At 41.9% G+C, this 19,331-nt stretch overlaps 1 protein-coding gene across 1 annotated transcript in view; it reads left to right on the top strand.

Moving 5' to 3' along the window:
* PLPP4 (phospholipid phosphatase 4) overlaps positions 1–19,331 on the top strand; it is a 682,158-nt gene that overhangs the window by 470,834 nt on the left and 191,993 nt on the right. The window contains exon 5 of the mRNA XM_069239228.1: positions 46–170. Coding sequence (XP_069095329.1) covers positions 46–170 — 125 coding nt within the window. The remainder of the gene's footprint in view (positions 1–45; positions 171–19,331) is intronic.

Raw genomic sequence — 19,331 nt, 5'->3', positions numbered from 1 at the left:
ACTTCGGGTATCTTTGCTCATAATACATTTTTGACTTATTTTCAGGCCACGGCCCGATTTCTTCTACCGCTGTTTCCCCGACGGAGTGATGAACTCGGAGATGCATTGCACAGGAGAGGCAGACCTGGTGTCAGAGGGCCGGAAGAGCTTTCCCAGCATCCACTCCTCTTGTAAGTGTCTTATCTGCTCTTGCTTATCGCCTGTGTTTTCACTCCTTATCTTAGTTCTACCTTAGCGTGAACCATCCGTGGCAGTGGTCGGTGGGGTAATCATGGGTAGACCAGAAGTATCCATGAACTGAGAGGGCTAATTTCCATGAACAAAATAATACCTCTTTGAATCACTAGGGGTCCCTCGGGTTCTCTTTCTGATCACCAGCGGGCCCTGGAATTGAGAGAATGACAACACATCACGATCAATAAATAAAGTAAGCTTACTTTTCTGCCTTTTGCCTCCATTAGCACAATTTCCAAAACCGTGGGTTAACTACAGAACACTTCAATGCAGCACATCTTCTGCTTTGCTTTTCAACAAGTGAGTGACTAATGAAAGCATACATGTATTTTTATGTAGGTGAATCGTGTTTGCTCCGGGTCCCCAGCGGCCAATTCATTTGTCAGCTTTCTGGTTCTCCGGGGTGAAATCTCTTCCAGCTTAAGGTCCCCATCATCTCCTCAGTGTTCCAGGCACACAGCAGGCACACACACACACACACACACCTTTCTATTGTCATTACCAAGATGAGAATTCGGTTTGTAGTAAAAAAAATATTCTTAGTGGCTTTAAATGTTTCTTGTTTTCACCTCGTGATGTCTAACGATAAATAGACAACACTGGGGGCAAAGCATTGCATCCACTCTTCAAAATATAAGGCCTGCGGAATGGAAGCGACAAACAGCATCAGGTATCCTTCCTCCCTCTCTCATTAGTGCTCCCTTAGCAGCGCTGCTCTACATATATGCCATGGGACCTAACTATATAAACAGGGCGCAGTGACTTTCCCTTCCTTTTGCTTCTGTTTCTATTCATTCTGTGGAACCCAATGGCCTGCCCATGCATCTGAGCCTGCCCATGCATCTTTGCTGCTTGATCTAATTATGGTTTTTGACTGAAACAGGACTGAAGTTGACATCCGCATTTCACAAGCTGATGTCCACTTCTGCTCAAGGATATCCCCTAGCTCAGTGGTTCCCAACCTGTGGTCCGTGGACCCCTGGGGTTCCGCAAAGCCTTCTGAGGGGGTCCGCGACTGCTTAGAAAATTAAAACAATATTAACAGATATTGATAAATTAGGTCCCCAGCTTCCAGTAATGACTTAGGCAGGGGTCCCCGGATTCCAATGATGATTCAGTGGGGGTCCCTGGGTCCCATGAATGTTTAAATGGGGGTCCACATAAATCAAAAGGTTGGGAACCACTGCCCTAGCTCCTAGATTCTAATCACTGCAGTCCCCATGCCTCTTGTGTGCCACTTCTCACATCTCATTATGTGGGAGCCGAGTCCCACTTTGATCTTGCATCAGCAGCTACTGTATTCTTTTTTCTTTTTTGCCACCCAGTAAAAGAGTCCCTTGGTCCACCTTACTGCATCACATGCATCACCAGTCATGGGATGGTTTCTCCTAGTACAGGTACATTGAAGTAAAATCTTCCCCAATGGCTTGCCACTGTTAGTAGCACAGTGGACTATCTTTAGAGGTGAACATCACTGCCTGAATTTCAAAGTTTAGGTCATGCAGCTTATTGCACTGAAAATACAGTATTGGATGTCCTTTCCTTTCACCGGGTTCCCTTGCTTTAGGTGCTTGAAATCCTCAGCGTGTGGGAGTTTTAGTATGAGGTCTATTAAATTTGACTTCTGTCTTGCTTACCATGTCAGAAAAATTTACCATACTTGATTGACACCTTTGATGAAGGTATACCGAAGATCAATGTAGTTGAAGAAAGAAAGTTCACCCAGGTCCACTAAACACATTAACGGACTGATTTAGAGTTTGATGTTTTGATTGTCAGTCAGTCATTGTGGTTTTACCACGACCAGAGAAGCAGAAGAAAATTTGACAAATCACAGTGTTGGAGATTTCTCCTAAAGTGGTTGTATCTACCTCCAGGGAAGCCCCCTGGAAGAGACACCTCTGCCAGAATATCCACCAGTGATCATCTCTGTCCAGTGGTTCAATTTTTTTCCGCGTGGGTCCTGGGATTGTACCCTCAAAGCAAAAGTACATTTTCAGGACACAGGTTTTGTCACTCTTACATGCTCAGTAGTTTTCCTCAGCATGTCTATGAGACTCTTCTTACATTTCCAAGGTTGTCTGGCACCCTTCCTTTGACAGAGTCTCTCAGAAGTGAGTCCTCAACTCATGGTAGGAGATCAGCCACTCTAGTGTGGTTTGGCCACATGGTCCGCCAACATTGCTATAATATTTTCTCTACATCTGGGTAGATTGGATGGTAAAACCAGAAGACAGTGCTTAATTTGTAAAAAAACAAAAACAATTGTGAGGGCCCTCCTCAGGAGGACTTTACACCTTGCACCACACATTGACCCTCCTAGCGCTACCAATGGCAGTACCAACACAATTACAAATCATCACACTCTTACAAGAGTGACAATTCAGACTATTTCAGGTCCCCAAAGCTATAAGAGTGGCTTGGGCGGCAGTCAGTAGTCATTTTTAATGTATACTTAATAATTAAACAACTGTTGTGCTCATTTTTAAATTAGATAGACCGTGCCACCATGTGGCAGAGTGTTACAAACCCTGGTGTTGAAAATTAAGTGCTGGTGCCAAGCACCTGAAGCCAGCGGTTCAAACTGAGCACTGCAGAAGAAATGCCAGTAGTTAAAAAACCTCTATTTATCAAACACAAAATCAGTGATTCTCAGCTTGGGAGGTGTAGCAGCACACTCACCCTAAGCAGTGCTTAATTTGAGCCGGTGGTTTCCGGTGCGGAGCACCTTCACTTATTTTTTAGAGTGGGCACTTATTTTTCTGCCTCAAACATTTACTGCCAGCAAAAGACACATGGGATAGACGGAGGAAGAGAAAAACGAAAAAGCGTCACAAAGGGAGAAATCAGAAAGCTGCAAGAGTGATCTGAAGGGGCAGGTAGTGGCTCAGATTGAATTAAAGAGGCGCGAGATGATTTTAGAATTACGCCGCCTCAGTATTCTGTTCTCGCACATTTAATTGCAGCAGCCGCGTGTTTCAGAGGAGAGTTTTGAGCAACGGTACGTTTTTATTTTCAAATTAAGCACTGACCCTAAACAATAAGGCCCTCTGCCATCCTATTGCAATGTGATCTTGTCTACTACCTGTACAATCCCTAGGTTGTGACAGTGATAACAAATAACACTCGTGTGAGACCGATTCATGGAAAGACCGATTAGCTGATTGACAAACAGCCCCTTTCCCTTTTAGGCAGTGTGTTTCTTGCGAAGCCCCCACCGTCACCACCTTGTGCCACGCCTTGTCAAGGACAGCTGCTGGTTAATGCACACTTCATGGCTCATTGAAGTTAAGTTATTTCCTGGTTATCTTCAAAATACTGAAAAATACTTACTTAAGGTTTAGGGCGGAGGAGTTGCTCAGCGGTCAAATGCTGGTACTACACCCCATACGTGTAAGACTATAACTGCTCAGTGACTAACTTTAAAAATGCTTGGAGGGAATAAAGGTAGCTTAAGCAATTTTCATGTAAGAAAGGTTTATCTAGTGTGAGTTCACCTCAAAGTGGGCTGCGTATTACGGCTTGCAGACCCATCTAGTCTTTCCTCTTCACAGGGCTGGACTGGGAATAAAAAATGCCCCACTGCAACAAAAACAAAGTGTCTCTTGTTTCTGAGTTATGATTCTAAGAGTACACAGTGCAGGCTTTACTCATGAACATATCTCAGCAGTCAGAAGAGCTGTCACCCCCATTCCCTTGGGCCAGCCATCCCTACCCCAGCATCACTGCACTAAGCCAACAATAGATATCCCTATCACCACACCTCCCACCCTGTCCCCATGCATGTATCAGTCTGTAGATCATCCATCCCCTTTCAGGTATTTTTTGAGGTCCCTAATCAATGGCATTGAAATGCTTTACGGTGAAGGAATAGTTTGGAGGGCCATGGCAATAAAATTATATTTTGCATTTTACAGTGTGTAAAATTCTAATCAGTCCCTGCATTTTACACTAACTTTTCATTAAAAAAAAACTTTTTTTCCTGTCTGCTCCCTCAAAATGCTCCTTAAAGAACTATAAAAAAAAGCTGTTCCGTCTTTCCAAATAAAGGTAATTTTTAAAACCTCCTCCCTCCTTTTCACCAGTAAAGAGCAAAAGCAAAAGAGAATTTAGGAACCAGAGTAGCAAGTCAATGACTCAGTAGATTGGGGTCTGACCCCAACCTCCAACAATGGGGAACGAACCTCCTTCTTTCTCCAGGGGCTAACGGTGTTTCAGGCAGATACAGGTCCTGGAACCTGAGATTCTTTTTTGGTATGTTTCCCACTTTGATTTAGAGCAAAATCAGAACTTGTAACACATTCCACGTGAAAACATTAAAAGGTGGGTATCCTTGCCAGTATCACTTTTCCCACTCAATGCGTACAAAAACTGGAGCGTACATGTACACATTTTCACCTGTTCTCATCTCTTCCAGTTTTGAAGCGTTGAACATAATATAGCATTACAGCCTACAGTCAAGGGCGACACCTGTCGTTAAATGTCCTCTCCCTCATTCTTACACGGGCGCTGTCGGAGATCGCCTGTGGGGGCCTTTAAAGACAGGTGTATTCAAACACAGAAGGGTAATATACTGCTACTAAGCCATTTCCCAACTGACGGTAGAAGTTTTAAATTAAACAGGGAGAAACAAAGAGCGAACGTTGATCAGAAGGACTATACTTTCCTTTTCTAGTCCTCTGCTGCGCCATTGTCTTTAGTGATGCTCACAACACTGGCATCTTTGCCCAATCAGGAGGCATAAGATTCCTCTTATCTGACCTGGTGACAGAATATGGCACATCTTTTTCCATATCTGCTACATCTCCAAGCTTCTGTGTCACTGCCCTGACTTGTCAGTTGATACTGTCTATCTCTGTTATGAGGGGAACACAAGTTCTGATTGTTCACAAACTCAGCCAGGACACCTAACAACCCCAAATAAAGATGACTGTAGATTTTAAGTGGTTGCCATCAGGTCAGTAATTACTTGAGGACAGCAGGCCATCTCTCTTTCCAATCACTGTTTATACTGCACTGTCATCCTGGGATGCAGCAACATTAGTTTGGTAAAGAAGGGGAGAATATCACTGTGTTTGAGGGCTCAGTCTCCAACCAGCCTGGACTCTGTGGCTTCGGGTGGTGCGACTTTGTATGGCACTTGATGGAAGCGCGGTGAGGTGAAGATGTGGGATGAGCTGAGCAGGATAGTGCAGCATGGCCAGGTCTTGCCTATCAAGGCCTCATTGAGCAGCTCACGGTCCTTCCTCTGCTGATAATGAGCCAAGACGTTATGTGCTTTAAGCTCTAAAGCACTGTTAGCTGGTGGAAACGGTGAGCTGTCGCTGGTGAGCCACCCACTTAAGTAATGTAGGTAAATGGTAGGGGAAAAGCAGGCCACAGACTGGTCAATGACTACTAGGGACCCCTTGGGCACTGGCCTATAACCCCAATGGCTAGTTTGACAGTGCCGTTTCTCTCTCTTCTGCTACACCATAGGCAGTACTTAGCCAAGAGGTCCTGCCTTCCCTTTCACAGTATGTGTTTCACATGGCCCTCCTATCTTTCTCACCACTTAGTAAGCAGTCTGGGTCTTGACTGTGGAGCCCAACTAGTTTGGAGCATTGTTTAAAAGGTAGTTGTTTCATTGGTATACTGGTCTGCCTAGGTATGTAGTGGTCATAGTCACTGATGCCCCCACATGAGTTTTTAAATCTTTTGCAATAAATTCAGTGTTGCAGACCTGTATCCATAGCGGTGAAACTCAACAGCCCTGATAGCATCCTCAGCTGAACACACTAATTGCCACACCTGTTAACAACCGAAGGAGAGAAGCCAGTGTCTGAAATGGTATGTGTGAGGAAGCCATCCTTTTAGCATGTTCACCCCAATGTTTCTGACTGATACTGGTGGTAACTGACTGTGCCCTGGGCTCTGCTAATCAGGCCCAGGGTAATTGCTCTGAATAAAAGGCATATGGTAAAATGGTACAATTACAATTGGGAATGACAGACCCCTGTAATTCCCTAGTAGATAATAGGGCAAGGGGGATTCAAATTGCCTATATGTGCTTTGTATATAATAGGGCAGGGAAGTTTAGAAACCCAGTAGATTTCATGCACTGGGGTGTGCACTGATGTGTTGCCTGTAGTCATTTTTAAAGGCAGCCCTGCCTTTCAGACTCCTAAAAAGGTAAAATTTGTGCAAATTCAACTTTGGAATTTAGGTACTTCCAAAGTGATAATCTACCCCATTTCTACATATGTCACCCCTAAGGTCTCCCCTAGATGCCTCAGGAGCGTGCCATGAAACTACAAGAAGGGACATTATAAAAGATGGTTTATATTCCCTGGTGAGGGAAAAAGGTGCACCTTTCATTTTTCCGCATTGTAGATACGTAGCTTCATAGGGTAAGATGGGAATATTTTCCATAAGCACAAGTATTGTTAGGAAGGAGCTAATGTGTCATGAAATACAGAAAAAAAGTTATTAGACTTTCTTTTCTGTAAGCCAAATTCCAGCCTGGTCTCTTCTGATTGGGCAGCCTTAACAGGATTAGCCAGGTTCCCTTGATGGGGTGATAAGTGGCCTTCACTGAGCAGAGGCTGTATGATGGGGAGGGTGGCAGATGCTGAGGCCAGAACAGGAAGGGGGCAGGGGTACATCAAAATTGGCTTCAAAGGAAGCAGGACAGAAAGGAATGCCAGCCAGGCTTGCCCTCTCACCCTGTATCCCACAGATAGACAGAAGGCCCAGGAAAGGAATTTGCAGATGTCCAGAGAGGGAGTGCTAATGGAAATGAGCCACACCAGTAGGTTGGCTTAACCAGGTATTGCCCCTCTGGAGGAAAATCGTCTACCTTGGAATTTTAAAGTGCAGTGCTTTATGGGACAAGAAAATCCCAGACTTTGGAGGAAGCTGTCATGCTTTTGAGTGGCACCCTGCAGCTCACTGGATAAGAGTGCCCCCCTGCTTGCCCCGCATGAGGATCAAATAAAAGCTGCTAATCTGCATTGCAACTCGGATCTGCTGCATGGACCACCAAGAGAAGAAGGACTGCCCTGCTGGAACCCTGGACTTCGACCCCAAGGACTGCACACTGAAGTACTGCTCCTGTTGCAGACTGGAACAATGGCCCTAAGGACTTTCTTTGAGGAAACCGAGCCACTGCCAGACCTCCTCTCCCGCAGTTTGCAAGATGGGTCAGTGGAGGGAGGTGTACACTCTCCCAAATTGACAAACAGCACAGAGACAGCAAGCGGGTGCTGGGGCAGTTGCTGGTCTGTTCTCCCTGACCCATGGGCTCAGCACTTGGTGTGTACACTATATTGACACTGGTGACAGCCTACCTGTTAAAAGCAAGTTGTACAGGTTGTCTGACCAGGTCAGAGCCAGTATCAAGGCTTAGATGCTGAAAGTTTGGTAAATTAAGCCTTCTGACAGTCCATGTTCCTGTCCAGTGGTGCTGGTACCCAAACTTGATCCCCAGGGGAAAAAGAAAGAGTTAAGGTTTGTGTGCACTGCAGAGGACTGAATGCAGTCGCAAAGACCGATGCTCACCCTATATCTAGAGCTGATGAGCTCATTGATATTACACATTTCATGATACCTTAGTTCATTGTTCATGGAGTGTGAGTACATTTGCAGTACTGTGTGACTGAAGGCATTCCATATAATGTAATATTAATGGCAGCTCATGTAGCACTCACCACTAACACACACACTTTCCCCACCTACAACGCATATGTGCAGATCGGTTTAAAATGTTTACATGCATTTGTTTTAGCCTCAGAAAATGCATTTATTTTGATGAATCATATCACTAGGTCTGTCAATATCTTGAAAAAATGGTGGCATTTAATCCCTGCTCACTATCTGTGTGGGTGTATTGACTTCACGATTCCATGATAGCTCTGGCAATTCAATCCTGTGTCTTGTCTTAGATCTGCTGCCATTCTCAGTTACAGTTTTTAACCTTATAAAAGGAATGCCTTAAGCTAATATGTTTGCTTCACCAATTTTGTTTGTGTACGTTTAAAGAACTTTAAAGTGGTATGTGGTTAAATGTAGACTTTCCTAAAGGGAAAAAGTCAGTTCAAACCCTGCTGTTGGTTATGAAAAACCTAGAGGGCTGGAGCAGTCAGCACATGTCAGTCATGGCTGTCTTAAATGCTAAAGCTTTAATCATTCCATGTGTGACGGAAGCGTGCAGTGCTGCTGCCCCTGTGATATCTGTTGTGCGTATTACTAGATTCAGCAGAATGGATTTGCTTTCTCTCACTTATATAGTTGTTCTTTTATCTTTTCTTTTTATCTTTTCTTTCTAGGAAGGTTACACAAGAAAAGGAATATCCATCTAAAAATAGTTTGAAAGAGTGCTTAGGCTTTGAAGTTGGATATGCCCTGTGAATATTTCTCTCTCTCTCTCTCTGCTGATGTTCTGGGAAAAGGCCTGCATGACAAAACATGCCATTTAACTGAAATTGGTTGGGTGGTATTTGCTTCTAGGAAGGCATTACCATCTGCATGGTTTGAAAAGCCTACGTCCTGTCCTTGTGCAATCTAGCTAAACATAGGAGCATTTATATATGCCTGCATGCTTAGCCTGTACTCACTAGTTGCACAGTGTTAGATCACCAATGTTAGAAATGGGGTCTTTGGTTGACAGTCAGGTTACCCCCTGTTCAAGCAAGGACCCTCACTCTAGTCAGGGTAAAAGAGAATCACCCTCAGCTAACTCCTGCTTACCCCCTTGGTAGCTTGGCAGAGCATTAGGCTTAACTTCAGAGTGCTAGGTGTAAAGTATTTGTACCAACACACACAGTAACTCAATGTAAACACTAAAAAATGAAATAGAAGAAAAACCAAGGCACATCCCAAGAAGTTGTAATGTTCCAGTTTTATTCCTCGTGTTGTCTTTGGATAAGAACAATGGCCTGTGGCCTAAGCTGACATCTTGGAGCCAGAATCGAAGATGGAAACAGAAATCCTTATTCAAATGGACAGCAGTCCAAAAAATATACAACAGCCGACACGTGTTTCGTCTGGATAGACTTTATCAAGGCTGTGGATATACGCAAAGAAATAAAATGTAAAAAATTAGAAAATATTTTTTTTCTAAAAGAAAAGAAGTTTGCTACTAGAGAAGAGACGTATACGTGAAATAAGAAAAAGGAAGCCCAATTACTAGTCATGAATATGTGACCCAAACATAGAGATGCTGTGGTAACTTTCAATATTAATTTGTGATATGAATCACCCAAAAGAGTGTTCGAAAAAAAAGAAAGTGATCTGAAGTAGATGTGTCCGAGAGAAAGTGAAAAGAGAAAACCAGAGCCAAGGAATGAAAAATTCTTTAGAGAGAGATAATTCGAAAAGAGCAAAAAGGAATTGGAAACAATACATACACCCACAGTACTAATGCGATGCCAAGGGGTAGAAATATGTCTCAGATGTTGAAACACCAAGAGAAAGACATGTCCCATTGGAGGCTTCAGTGTTAAGGACAAGGAAAAGAAACGAAAAGTATAGTTAATTGACAGATCCAATAATAGAGCGACATACCTATAGTAAGGATAATATCTCGATATTCCAAAGTGCTAAAGACAAATTAATGTTGTATGATTTGGAAAAGCGGTCAAAGAAGGAAAAACATGAGGACCATGGTAAGCCTGGGAAATGAAAAAGAAAGCATAAAGCTGGTAAGGGCGGTCCGTGACAGCCATGTAGAGCCTCTAATTTGGTTATTTTATACAACATATAATGGTTAGGGCATCATAAATTATGTTGTAATGGATTAAGTGTAATTAATGTGGTGATCATAACCCGGGGGGTTAAAGTGCAGATCACCGAAGTGGAAGGTATATTTAATACAGTAGTAAATAATATGAAGCCGAAATACGGCAAGACTAGAAAAGTAAAAAACCCGTAAATAAAGAACGTTACGTTTACGTGCGTTCTAATGTAACAAAGACTGTATGGAGTGCCAAAAACAAATGCAGGCAATGTGTAAAGTCAACAACAAGACTCAAAATGAGAGCCAGGCTAAATCGTATATTTAGAGTGAAAGCTAAACGAGATTATCGGCGATGTGTAATAGCCGCAGAGCTCCCATAAGGTGCCGGCATATCCCACCGCACTGCCAATCTATAAGTGCCCATACCTCGAGTATCTCCAAGCGTTTCCCTCTACGTCGTGTTGACGGTGCTGCAAATAGTAATTGCGTGCCGAAGGTGAAATCCCTCTATTTAGAGCCGAATTGGGAGTGGAAATAAAAAGAGGACTACCAAACTAGAGCTGTAATGAATTACGATGGAAAACGGGCGCCATATTGGAATGTCAATGAGAAAAATAAAGCGAAAGAAAACGGAAATAAGAGTGATACCCACTGTATAAAGAAAAAGGAATATTAAGAGTTACTATAGGAGTTACATTGTCATGTGGGAACCAATAATTATTTTCCGAGAGAATACAGAGACCACAACTAACAAGAATGTTACAATAAAACAGTCTATAGGTAAACTTATTTGTGAATTAAAAGACGCTGGTGCATAATGACAGTGACAAGCAACATGGAATATTGGAAATGCAACCATGTAACATACAAAGATTATATAGGAAGACAAAGTGTTTACAGTACACCAAAAAGAACCAATGAAACTTATACGCATTACCACAAGACATTGCATGGAAAGACAATCCGATATCATTGCACATGACATATGATTTAAAATATCAAGTGTACTAGACATGGAAAAGTGATGCAGATTATGATGGCAAATTTAGAGATGCAACAAATGCTATAGAAAGACATGTATGTCCTTATCCGAGTTTAAGCCCATCTCCACTGCTCGTAATTTTATAATCCACCTGCTTTCCAATTGCCTTAGCTGAAGAGTTTTGTTGCCACCCCTAGGGCAGCCGCCCAGGGTGGCAATCCCAAAAGTGTGTACATTGAGCCTCTCCTGTAATGGATGTTGCTTGTTAAAATGAGCTGCAAGAGGGTAATCAGTGTTGTTGTTTCTGATTGCCCTGATGTGCTCCTGTAATCTTTCCTTGAATGGTCTGATGGTACTTCCAATATATATTTTCTTACAAGTGTAGACGATACAGTATACAATGTATTTAGTGTTACAGTTCATGAACTGTTTAATGGTGTGTGTAACATTGGTGTTATGCATTTATATATGCCTGCATGCTTAGCCTGTACTCACTAGTTGCACAGTGTTAGATCACCAATGTTAGAAATGGGGTCTTTGGTTGACAGTCAGGTTACCCCCTGTTCAAGCAAGGAGCCTCACTCTAGTCAGGGTAAAAGAGAATCACCCTCAGCTAACTCCTGCTTACCCCCTTGGTAGCTTGGCAGAGCATTAGGCTTAACTTCAGAGTGCTAGGTGTAAAGTATTTGTACCAACACACACAGTAACTCAATGTAAACACTAAAAAATGAAACAACACCAGTTTAGAAAAATAGGAAATATTTAGCTAAACAAAACAAGACCAAAATGACAAAAATCCGACATACACAAGTCAAGTTATGAATTTTTAAAGATTAAACTAAAAAATAGCGCTTAGAAACAAAAAATGCTTCGATGAGGTGTTAACACGGCATCGTAACGGAGTCGTTCCCAACAATCTGAAACCAGCAGCGCCGGACGCGGAGTCGTGTAGACCCCCAGGTACAGTACCTTTGGTGAAGAGTGAAAACTAGCCGATGCGCGAAGTCGGGGATCGTGGCGTCTGTGTAAAATGTTGAATCCGCACACTTCGAGCGGCGTTGGTCACGACGTGGTGCGACGACTTCCACAGAGTCGCAGACTTCAGCAGGGATGAGGCGATGTCGGGCCTGTGAAGGTCGTTGCGTTCCAGTGAAGATCACGGAGTCGGGTGCAGGCGGCGTCACCGGGTTCAGCAGCTGCGTCGGTCCGAAGTCGTTTTCCTTGGATTTTCACCAGCTTTCCTTTCAAGGGCCCAGGGACTGGATAGGGCACCACTTGTCAGAGCAGGAGTCTCTCCAGAGACTCCAGGTGCTGGCAGAGAGAAGTATTTGCTGTCCCTGAGACTTCAAACAACAGGAGGCAAGCTCTAAATCAAGCTCTTTTGAGATTTCTTCACAAGATGGAAGGCACACAAAGTCCAATCTTTGCCCTCTTACTGTGGCAGAAGCAGCAACTGCAGAATAGCTCCACAAAGCACAGTCACAGGCAAGACTGCACTTCTCCTCAGCTCTTCAGCTCTTCTCCAGGCAGAGGTTCCTCTTGTTTCCAGAAGTGTTCTAAAGTCTGTGGTTTTGGGTGCCCTTTGTATACCCAATTTCTCCTTTGAAGTAGGCCTACTTCAAAGTGAAGTCTCTCTTGAATGCGAAATCCTGCCCTTCCCAGGCCAGGCCCCAGACACTCACCAGGGGTCGGAGACGGCATTGTGTGAGCACAGGCACAGCCCTTTCAGGTGTAAGTGACCACTCCTCCCCTCCCTCCTGGCACAGATGGCTCATCAGGAAATGCAGACTACACCCCAGCTCCCTTTGTGTCATTTTCTAGTGTGAGGTGCAACCAGCCCAACTGTCAAAGTGACACAGACAGGGAATCCACAAACAGGCAGTCACAGAAATGGTATAAGCAAGAAAATGCTCACTTTCTAAAAGTGGAATTTTCAAACACACAACCTTAAAATCAACTGTACTAAAAGATGTATTTTTAAATTGTGAGCTCAGAGGCCCCAAACTACACATGTCCATCCGCTCCCAAAGGGAATCTACACTTTAATCAGATTTAAAGATAACCCCCATGTTAACCTATGAGAGGGACAGGCCTTGCAACTGTGAAAAACAAATTTAGTAATATTTCACTGTCAGGACATATAAAACACATATCTATATATGTCCTACCTTAACCATACACTGCACCCTGCCCTTGGGGCTACCTAGGGACTACCTTAGGGGTGCCTTACATGTAAGAAAAGGGAAGGTTTAGGCCTGGCAAGTGGGTACACTTGCCAAGTTGAATTTACAGTTAAAAGTGCACACACAGACACTGCAATGGCAGGTCTGAGACATGATTACAGAGCTACTTATGTGGGTGGCACAACCAGTGCTGCAGGCCCACTAGTAGCATTTGATTTACAGGCCCTGGCACCTCTAGTGCATGTTACTAGGGACCTACTAATAAATCAAATATGTCAATCATGGATGAACCAATTACATACAATTTTACACAGAGACCATATGCACTTTAGCACTGGTTAGCAATGGTAAAGTGCTCAGAGTTCAAAAGCCAACAGCAACAGGTCAGAAAAAATAGGAGGCAAAAAGATTGGGGATGACCCTGCATAAGAAAAAAAGTCCAACACACAAGAAGAAATCCTTTAACATCCTCAATTAATGGGCTTATTACCATATTTGTCTTTACAAAGAATTTGATCCTGTATCCCCTCCTTACATTTCTTACACTGATTATAAGCTTTAGAAGACATTTATTTAATATTATTCTACGGGTGCAGTTGCTCCTCTTTTTTTGTTCTTTGGAAGAATGGAGGTGGCCTTAAAACTGATATTGAATATCATGATTTAAGTAATTTTACACATGGAATCATGACCCATTTCCTTTGATTTGTGTTTTGGCAGATAATGTTTGGGAACCAGTAATCTAAACAAACCTGGATTAAAGAGGTGTATGTGAGTTGTGCAGATTAGAGATGGACTGTTTCCTTTCTTTTTTGCAACAACTTTGCTTATGGAACTTGTCCAATCTGATCTGCACTGTTCCCTCTGCACTGTTCCCAGGTACCTTCTGGGGCACTTTCAGTTGTTTACTTGCCATGATCCAGTTACTAGGTTTTTACTTAGCAGTCATTATGTCTGTTGATGTTCTCTTGTCTTCGGTGATTGATGTCTATGTTAATCTCTTTACTGTCCTCACTCATCTCTCCATTCTATAATGAAGTGCAAATCCCAGTGGAATAAACCTACTAACATATAAATAAAGTAATTTGTAGTGCCTTTTGGTTACTCAAGAGCACTTATGAGATGGAAAATCCAATTTGATGAGTAAGAAGGTAAAAATGTAATCACACAGGGTAAGCAAATCTTGTATAAACTTCTTCTACCATGAGTTCAGTTAAAGGGCAACATAAACAATTCATATTGCAAATGTTTCCTGAACTGCATGGGATTGGCTTCAGATCTCTAGCACTGGCTGGATTGCTCTATGCTCTAGGTCCTTCTGTGCTTCTATCTGCCTCCGTGTGTCATCCTTTTAAATTATGGTTAGTTGACTAAATGGGTGAATGTTCAACAAGGAAGTGTTGAAATTCTGCCGGTATGTGGGCCCCAGCATACTTTGTGGAGGGAACATGACTGTGGATTTAATCCTGGTGTCTACTGGCAGCTAATTGATGCTTTGCGGGCAGGTATGATATGGTTGTTCTGACAAAAGTTAAAGTAAAATCTGGATGCTTGAGACCAGAGTAGATGATATTACATGTCAACACATGGCAATAGTAATCCACTCCATTCTGGGCAATCTCCTCCTGCCCCAGGAGTGTGACCATTCCCTTCCAATAACATTTTGATTGCTAATCTCCAGTTACTTTTCAGTTATTGCCTAACAAATACATTTGACCAACCTACAAATATAAGCAATAACAACATTAATTAAAACAGCCACTGAAAAATACACAATTACTATACTTAACTCCTAACATTCCAAATCTCATTCATATTTCACAATTTCCAGTTAACGTGAATTGGTTTATGACTATTCAGCCTCCATGTGCACGTGGCAATGGCATCTTCATCATGGTACAGCCTTCAAATCCCTGTCTTTATATGCTTTTATTTCCTTTTCCATTACCTCAATCTGTTCTCTAAAGGTTCCATCCATTCTAAAACTGTTGTAGTCTTTCTACTTTGCAGTCACACCCTTACTCACCAGCAAAACAGTTTTTGTCTTATGAGAACATTTATACCATGGTCCTTCAATAGTTTCTTCCTTGTTTGTGATGACAATGCAACACTTTAACCATTCCCTAATTTTACAGTTCCATCCTCTTCTTAATGTACACGTCATGTTGAAATTAATTAAGATCCATACTAAATATTATATCAGCTTTCTCCATCCTGCAGCATTCTACTTGTTGTCATTAACTCAATCACCGCTCTTCGCAGTTTGTTAATGATGCCCAATACGTGACACCGGATTTTCATCTGTTTAATAAAAGCTTAGATAACTACTTGAAAAAGGGTTATTCATATAGCTACCTGTTTATCACACCAACCTGGAACCATTCTGGAAACATCGTTGATCTGAGGAGACTGTGCATCATTCAGTTAAATCCCAAGGTTCTTGGTGGTGTAATGACGTTCAAGGTGGAAAAGCTTTCTGATTCCTTTAGATGGTCTTGGATGGTTGAGGCCTGGATACCATTTACTATCCATAGTAAGATGACTATGACACCCACTGTGAGGGTTGGTATGGACATCTGAACATCTTAAAGTTTTACATGACATGCAGATCAAACTCTCTATCTCCTATATGCTTTAGCGCTAAAGTTTCTGTTCTGATTGATGATGAAGAAATGCAAAGATAGGAACTACTATCCACTTTTCATATCATTAAACACTAATGCATATTATCATTTGTTTAAAAAAACAATAGAAATCTAGTATTTTGAGAATGGGCACAACTGCTCATTCATGAGACATGAACTATTCCTTTTGAACAACAGTATTGCCTGGTCCGATATAGACTTGGCAAATAAATGGGAACAGTAATCAATCAAATATCATGGTATTGAATTTTAAATTGTTAGTAGCTGTGACTGATAAGGCTCTACATTGGATTTGTTCACCTCTAATCAAAGTTGCCAGAGAATTCAAGATGTTTATAATAGCGAGACTATTGCTTTTCATTTTAAATATCCCTATTGGGCTGTCTCAGTCTTTCTTTAAACTTCCAAGGGGATTACGGATTGAGAATCTTATGCTGAAAGTGCTTTGCACACCTACTTAGTGCCAAGAGACCGTACGGTGAATAAGCGCTCTATAAAACGTTGGCAACCTAACATGCAAAATTAAAGCAAAGAAATGTCATCTGCGTCCACATACAAGACGCTATAATTCTGATAATACGGATCTCTGCATTTTTTGCGTGTGTATTTTTGACTTACTGCAGAAGACAATCTACAAACATACTGTATTTGTAACTGTTGTAAAGGATGTTCAGGTGGTGGAATGTGGGTGTTGTCATGGAATTGCATACGATGACCACAGAGGTTCTTTGAAACACCTGCCTTTGAATTAGTCGGTTCATTGTAGTTGTGTAAGTGGTTGGAAATAGATGCTTGGATTTGCCTCGGAATTAGTAGTTGTGTGTTTTAAAATGGTGCAATTTTTGTGTCCCCACAGCCTGGATAAAAGTGAGTAGACAAAACAAATTTGCGCGATTAGTCCTACAGTTGTGCAGGGGTGTTGCATTGGCGGGGCGGGGGGTTTACGGGTGGGACACCTACAAATAAAAGCATTCTTGGCTTGGTAGTGGGATCATAGGTCCTTAGTCGAGTCTGCTTTTTCTCATTGTGCACCAAGAATTAAAGACGAAACAGTGACCTCTGATGTAAAACAGGAGAGAAAGGAAGAGAGACAAACAAAGATATAGATAAGGTGGCTGAATTTCAAAATGTGAAAACAGATAACCTAGAAATCATACTGGCTTCCCTGCTTATCCAATTTGTGTGATCCTAGTCAAACATTTAATTTCCTAGTTCCTCCATTTTCTTTATTATCACATATAGGAGCATTTTTAAATGCCTGAGTTCAGGGTATGGGCTCGTCAAGCCCCTCTTATATTTGCTCTAATAGAATGTAATGTTGCTCCATCCATAAAAAACAATCTAGGCCACGTTTAGGGCTTAGATGACTACAGACTTGAATTTTAGAGCCACATACACATCCATTAGAAATTGCGTGTTCCTAATTGTGATTCCATGCAAATCGCAATTAGGAAATCACAATTTTGAATGTACAAACCTCTTTTGAGTTTAATTTACGATTCCCAGTGGGTCGCAAATAGACCTGCCTCATCAATATTCATGAGGTAGGTCTCACTTTGCGACCCACTGGGGTTGCAAAAATCACAGGGATGTTGGCCTGCTCGGATCACTAGACCACCATGTCTGTGATTGCTTTTTAATAAAGCAATCTTTTTTTGAATACAGCTAGTTTTCCTAGAAAATTCGATTTGTTTAAAAAATAAAAAATAAACGTTTTCTTTTAATTTTTTAAGAGTAGGCAGTGGTCTGGTGACCACTGCCTGCTCTTAAAAAATGCCTTTACAAGACACTCTCAAATGGTAAGGGGGGCCCATTTGCAAAGGCGTTACCACCAATTTGGGATTGGTTATAACCTGCAAATTGTTTGAGACTGCATTTTGGTCATAAAACATTCAAACATACCAATGCGATTCGATATTAGGAAGGGACGCCCTAAACATGCCCCTTCCTAATACTGAATTGCAAAGCCAAATGGCCATTCAGTGCCAAGTTACTGAATCACAATTTGGCCTTGGTACATTCCAAAAAGCTTTTAAGTGGTCGCAAACGGGCCAATTCTGCAAACTGGACCATTTACTACCACTAATAAGCTTTGTACATCTGGCCCATCATTGACTAATGGAATTGTCGGTGGGGAACAAAGCATTAATATTTCTACCTTCATGTTTAAAAACTATCACTTTAATACATATCTAGCTATCCAGGGATATAATCGGATGTACAAAGGTAAAACCCTGCTACATGTTAAAGACATACACTTTTTTGTTAGAAGAGACTACTAATATATTTATATATTACGTTATGTGCACAATATACATGTCAATCATTTTCATAGCTTGGTTTGTGCATGGACTCATAGAGCCAAGCCCGACCATGACTCAGCTCTAGGTTGGCTCACTCTATTGATTTGCAGCCATCACACGTCTAGCATCAAGGTTTCTGACAGCAGAGATAAAGAAGTGTGTGTTCAGTGAAAATAAATTTAAAATAAGTGATCACATGGCAGGTACTCCATGCCGTTGCGTAGTCCATGACTTTAATTATGTTCCGATGGAGAACTACCAAGCCCAGGTGGGACGAGCAAGGGAGTAGCTTCAGGGCGGGTGTTTGGGGTGTGACATTCTTCAAATGCATTCTTGGCTTGGTAGTCAGGTCTGGGGTCCCTGGGGGAGGTTTGTGTGTCTGTTTCTTTTTTTGCATCATTCTCATTTCACTAAGAGCTTTTAACATGTTGCTTTGGAGTTTACACTTAAATGTGTGTAGTGACTGGTTTACCACAGATAAAATTTACTACTTTTTGGAATTCACCAATATTGGCTGTAGTAGGCTTGGAAAGCTGTGCCATTCACAGGTTTCCATTCATGCTACTGGTAATCAAACACACAAAACATGATAGGATGAATGCTTGCAAACTGTCTAGTTAGTGGCAATTGCACCAGGTATCATCCCAACCCATTGTTTTTCACCTACTATGCCATTCTAGACAGGGGCTCAACTACTGCAAATCCGTATTGACCCTGTTCCTCATAGAACCAATCCATCCTGAACTTTGGTCATCTCACCCCTCTACCCTGCAGCCCACTGCTTTTTTCAGTTTGGAAATTTGAGATTTGCACCATCCGAATCTCATGACTAAGCTGTGACCCTGCTGTAGTTTTTCCTACACTGTGACGGTCAATACTCAGAATTCATATAGAATTTTGTCCCCAGAAAATACTCATTCTACCAAAATAGGTAATTCACTGGAAGATAATTCAAATCTCTGTTATTGGCAGTTTGGTATTCCGTTTAATTGCACTTCTGAATACACATATCAAAAATCATAAATGTAACTGGTACAGGTAGTGTATGACATATCCATAAACACTCTTGTAATATATGGGGTTTAAAAAGAATGAATGATTCCACTTGGAAATACCTTTTCAAGCCAACAGAAAAAAGCGAAAATATATGCACACTTGCAAGTTTCCCTTAACCGTGTAAGTGTAACTTAAGACAAAATACTTTTGAGAAACCGTGAAACCCATAGTTTCCCATGTTATACATCTGTAAGTGTCCTGCGTTCCAGAATC

Source organism: Pleurodeles waltl, chromosome 6, assembly GCF_031143425.1.
Source record: "Pleurodeles waltl isolate 20211129_DDA chromosome 6, aPleWal1.hap1.20221129, whole genome shotgun sequence".
Taxonomy (NCBI): Eukaryota; Metazoa; Chordata; class Amphibia; order Caudata; family Salamandridae; genus Pleurodeles; species Pleurodeles waltl.
Note: the sequence above shows the minus strand (reverse complement) of the source record. Positions and strands in the feature narration are given on the sequence as shown.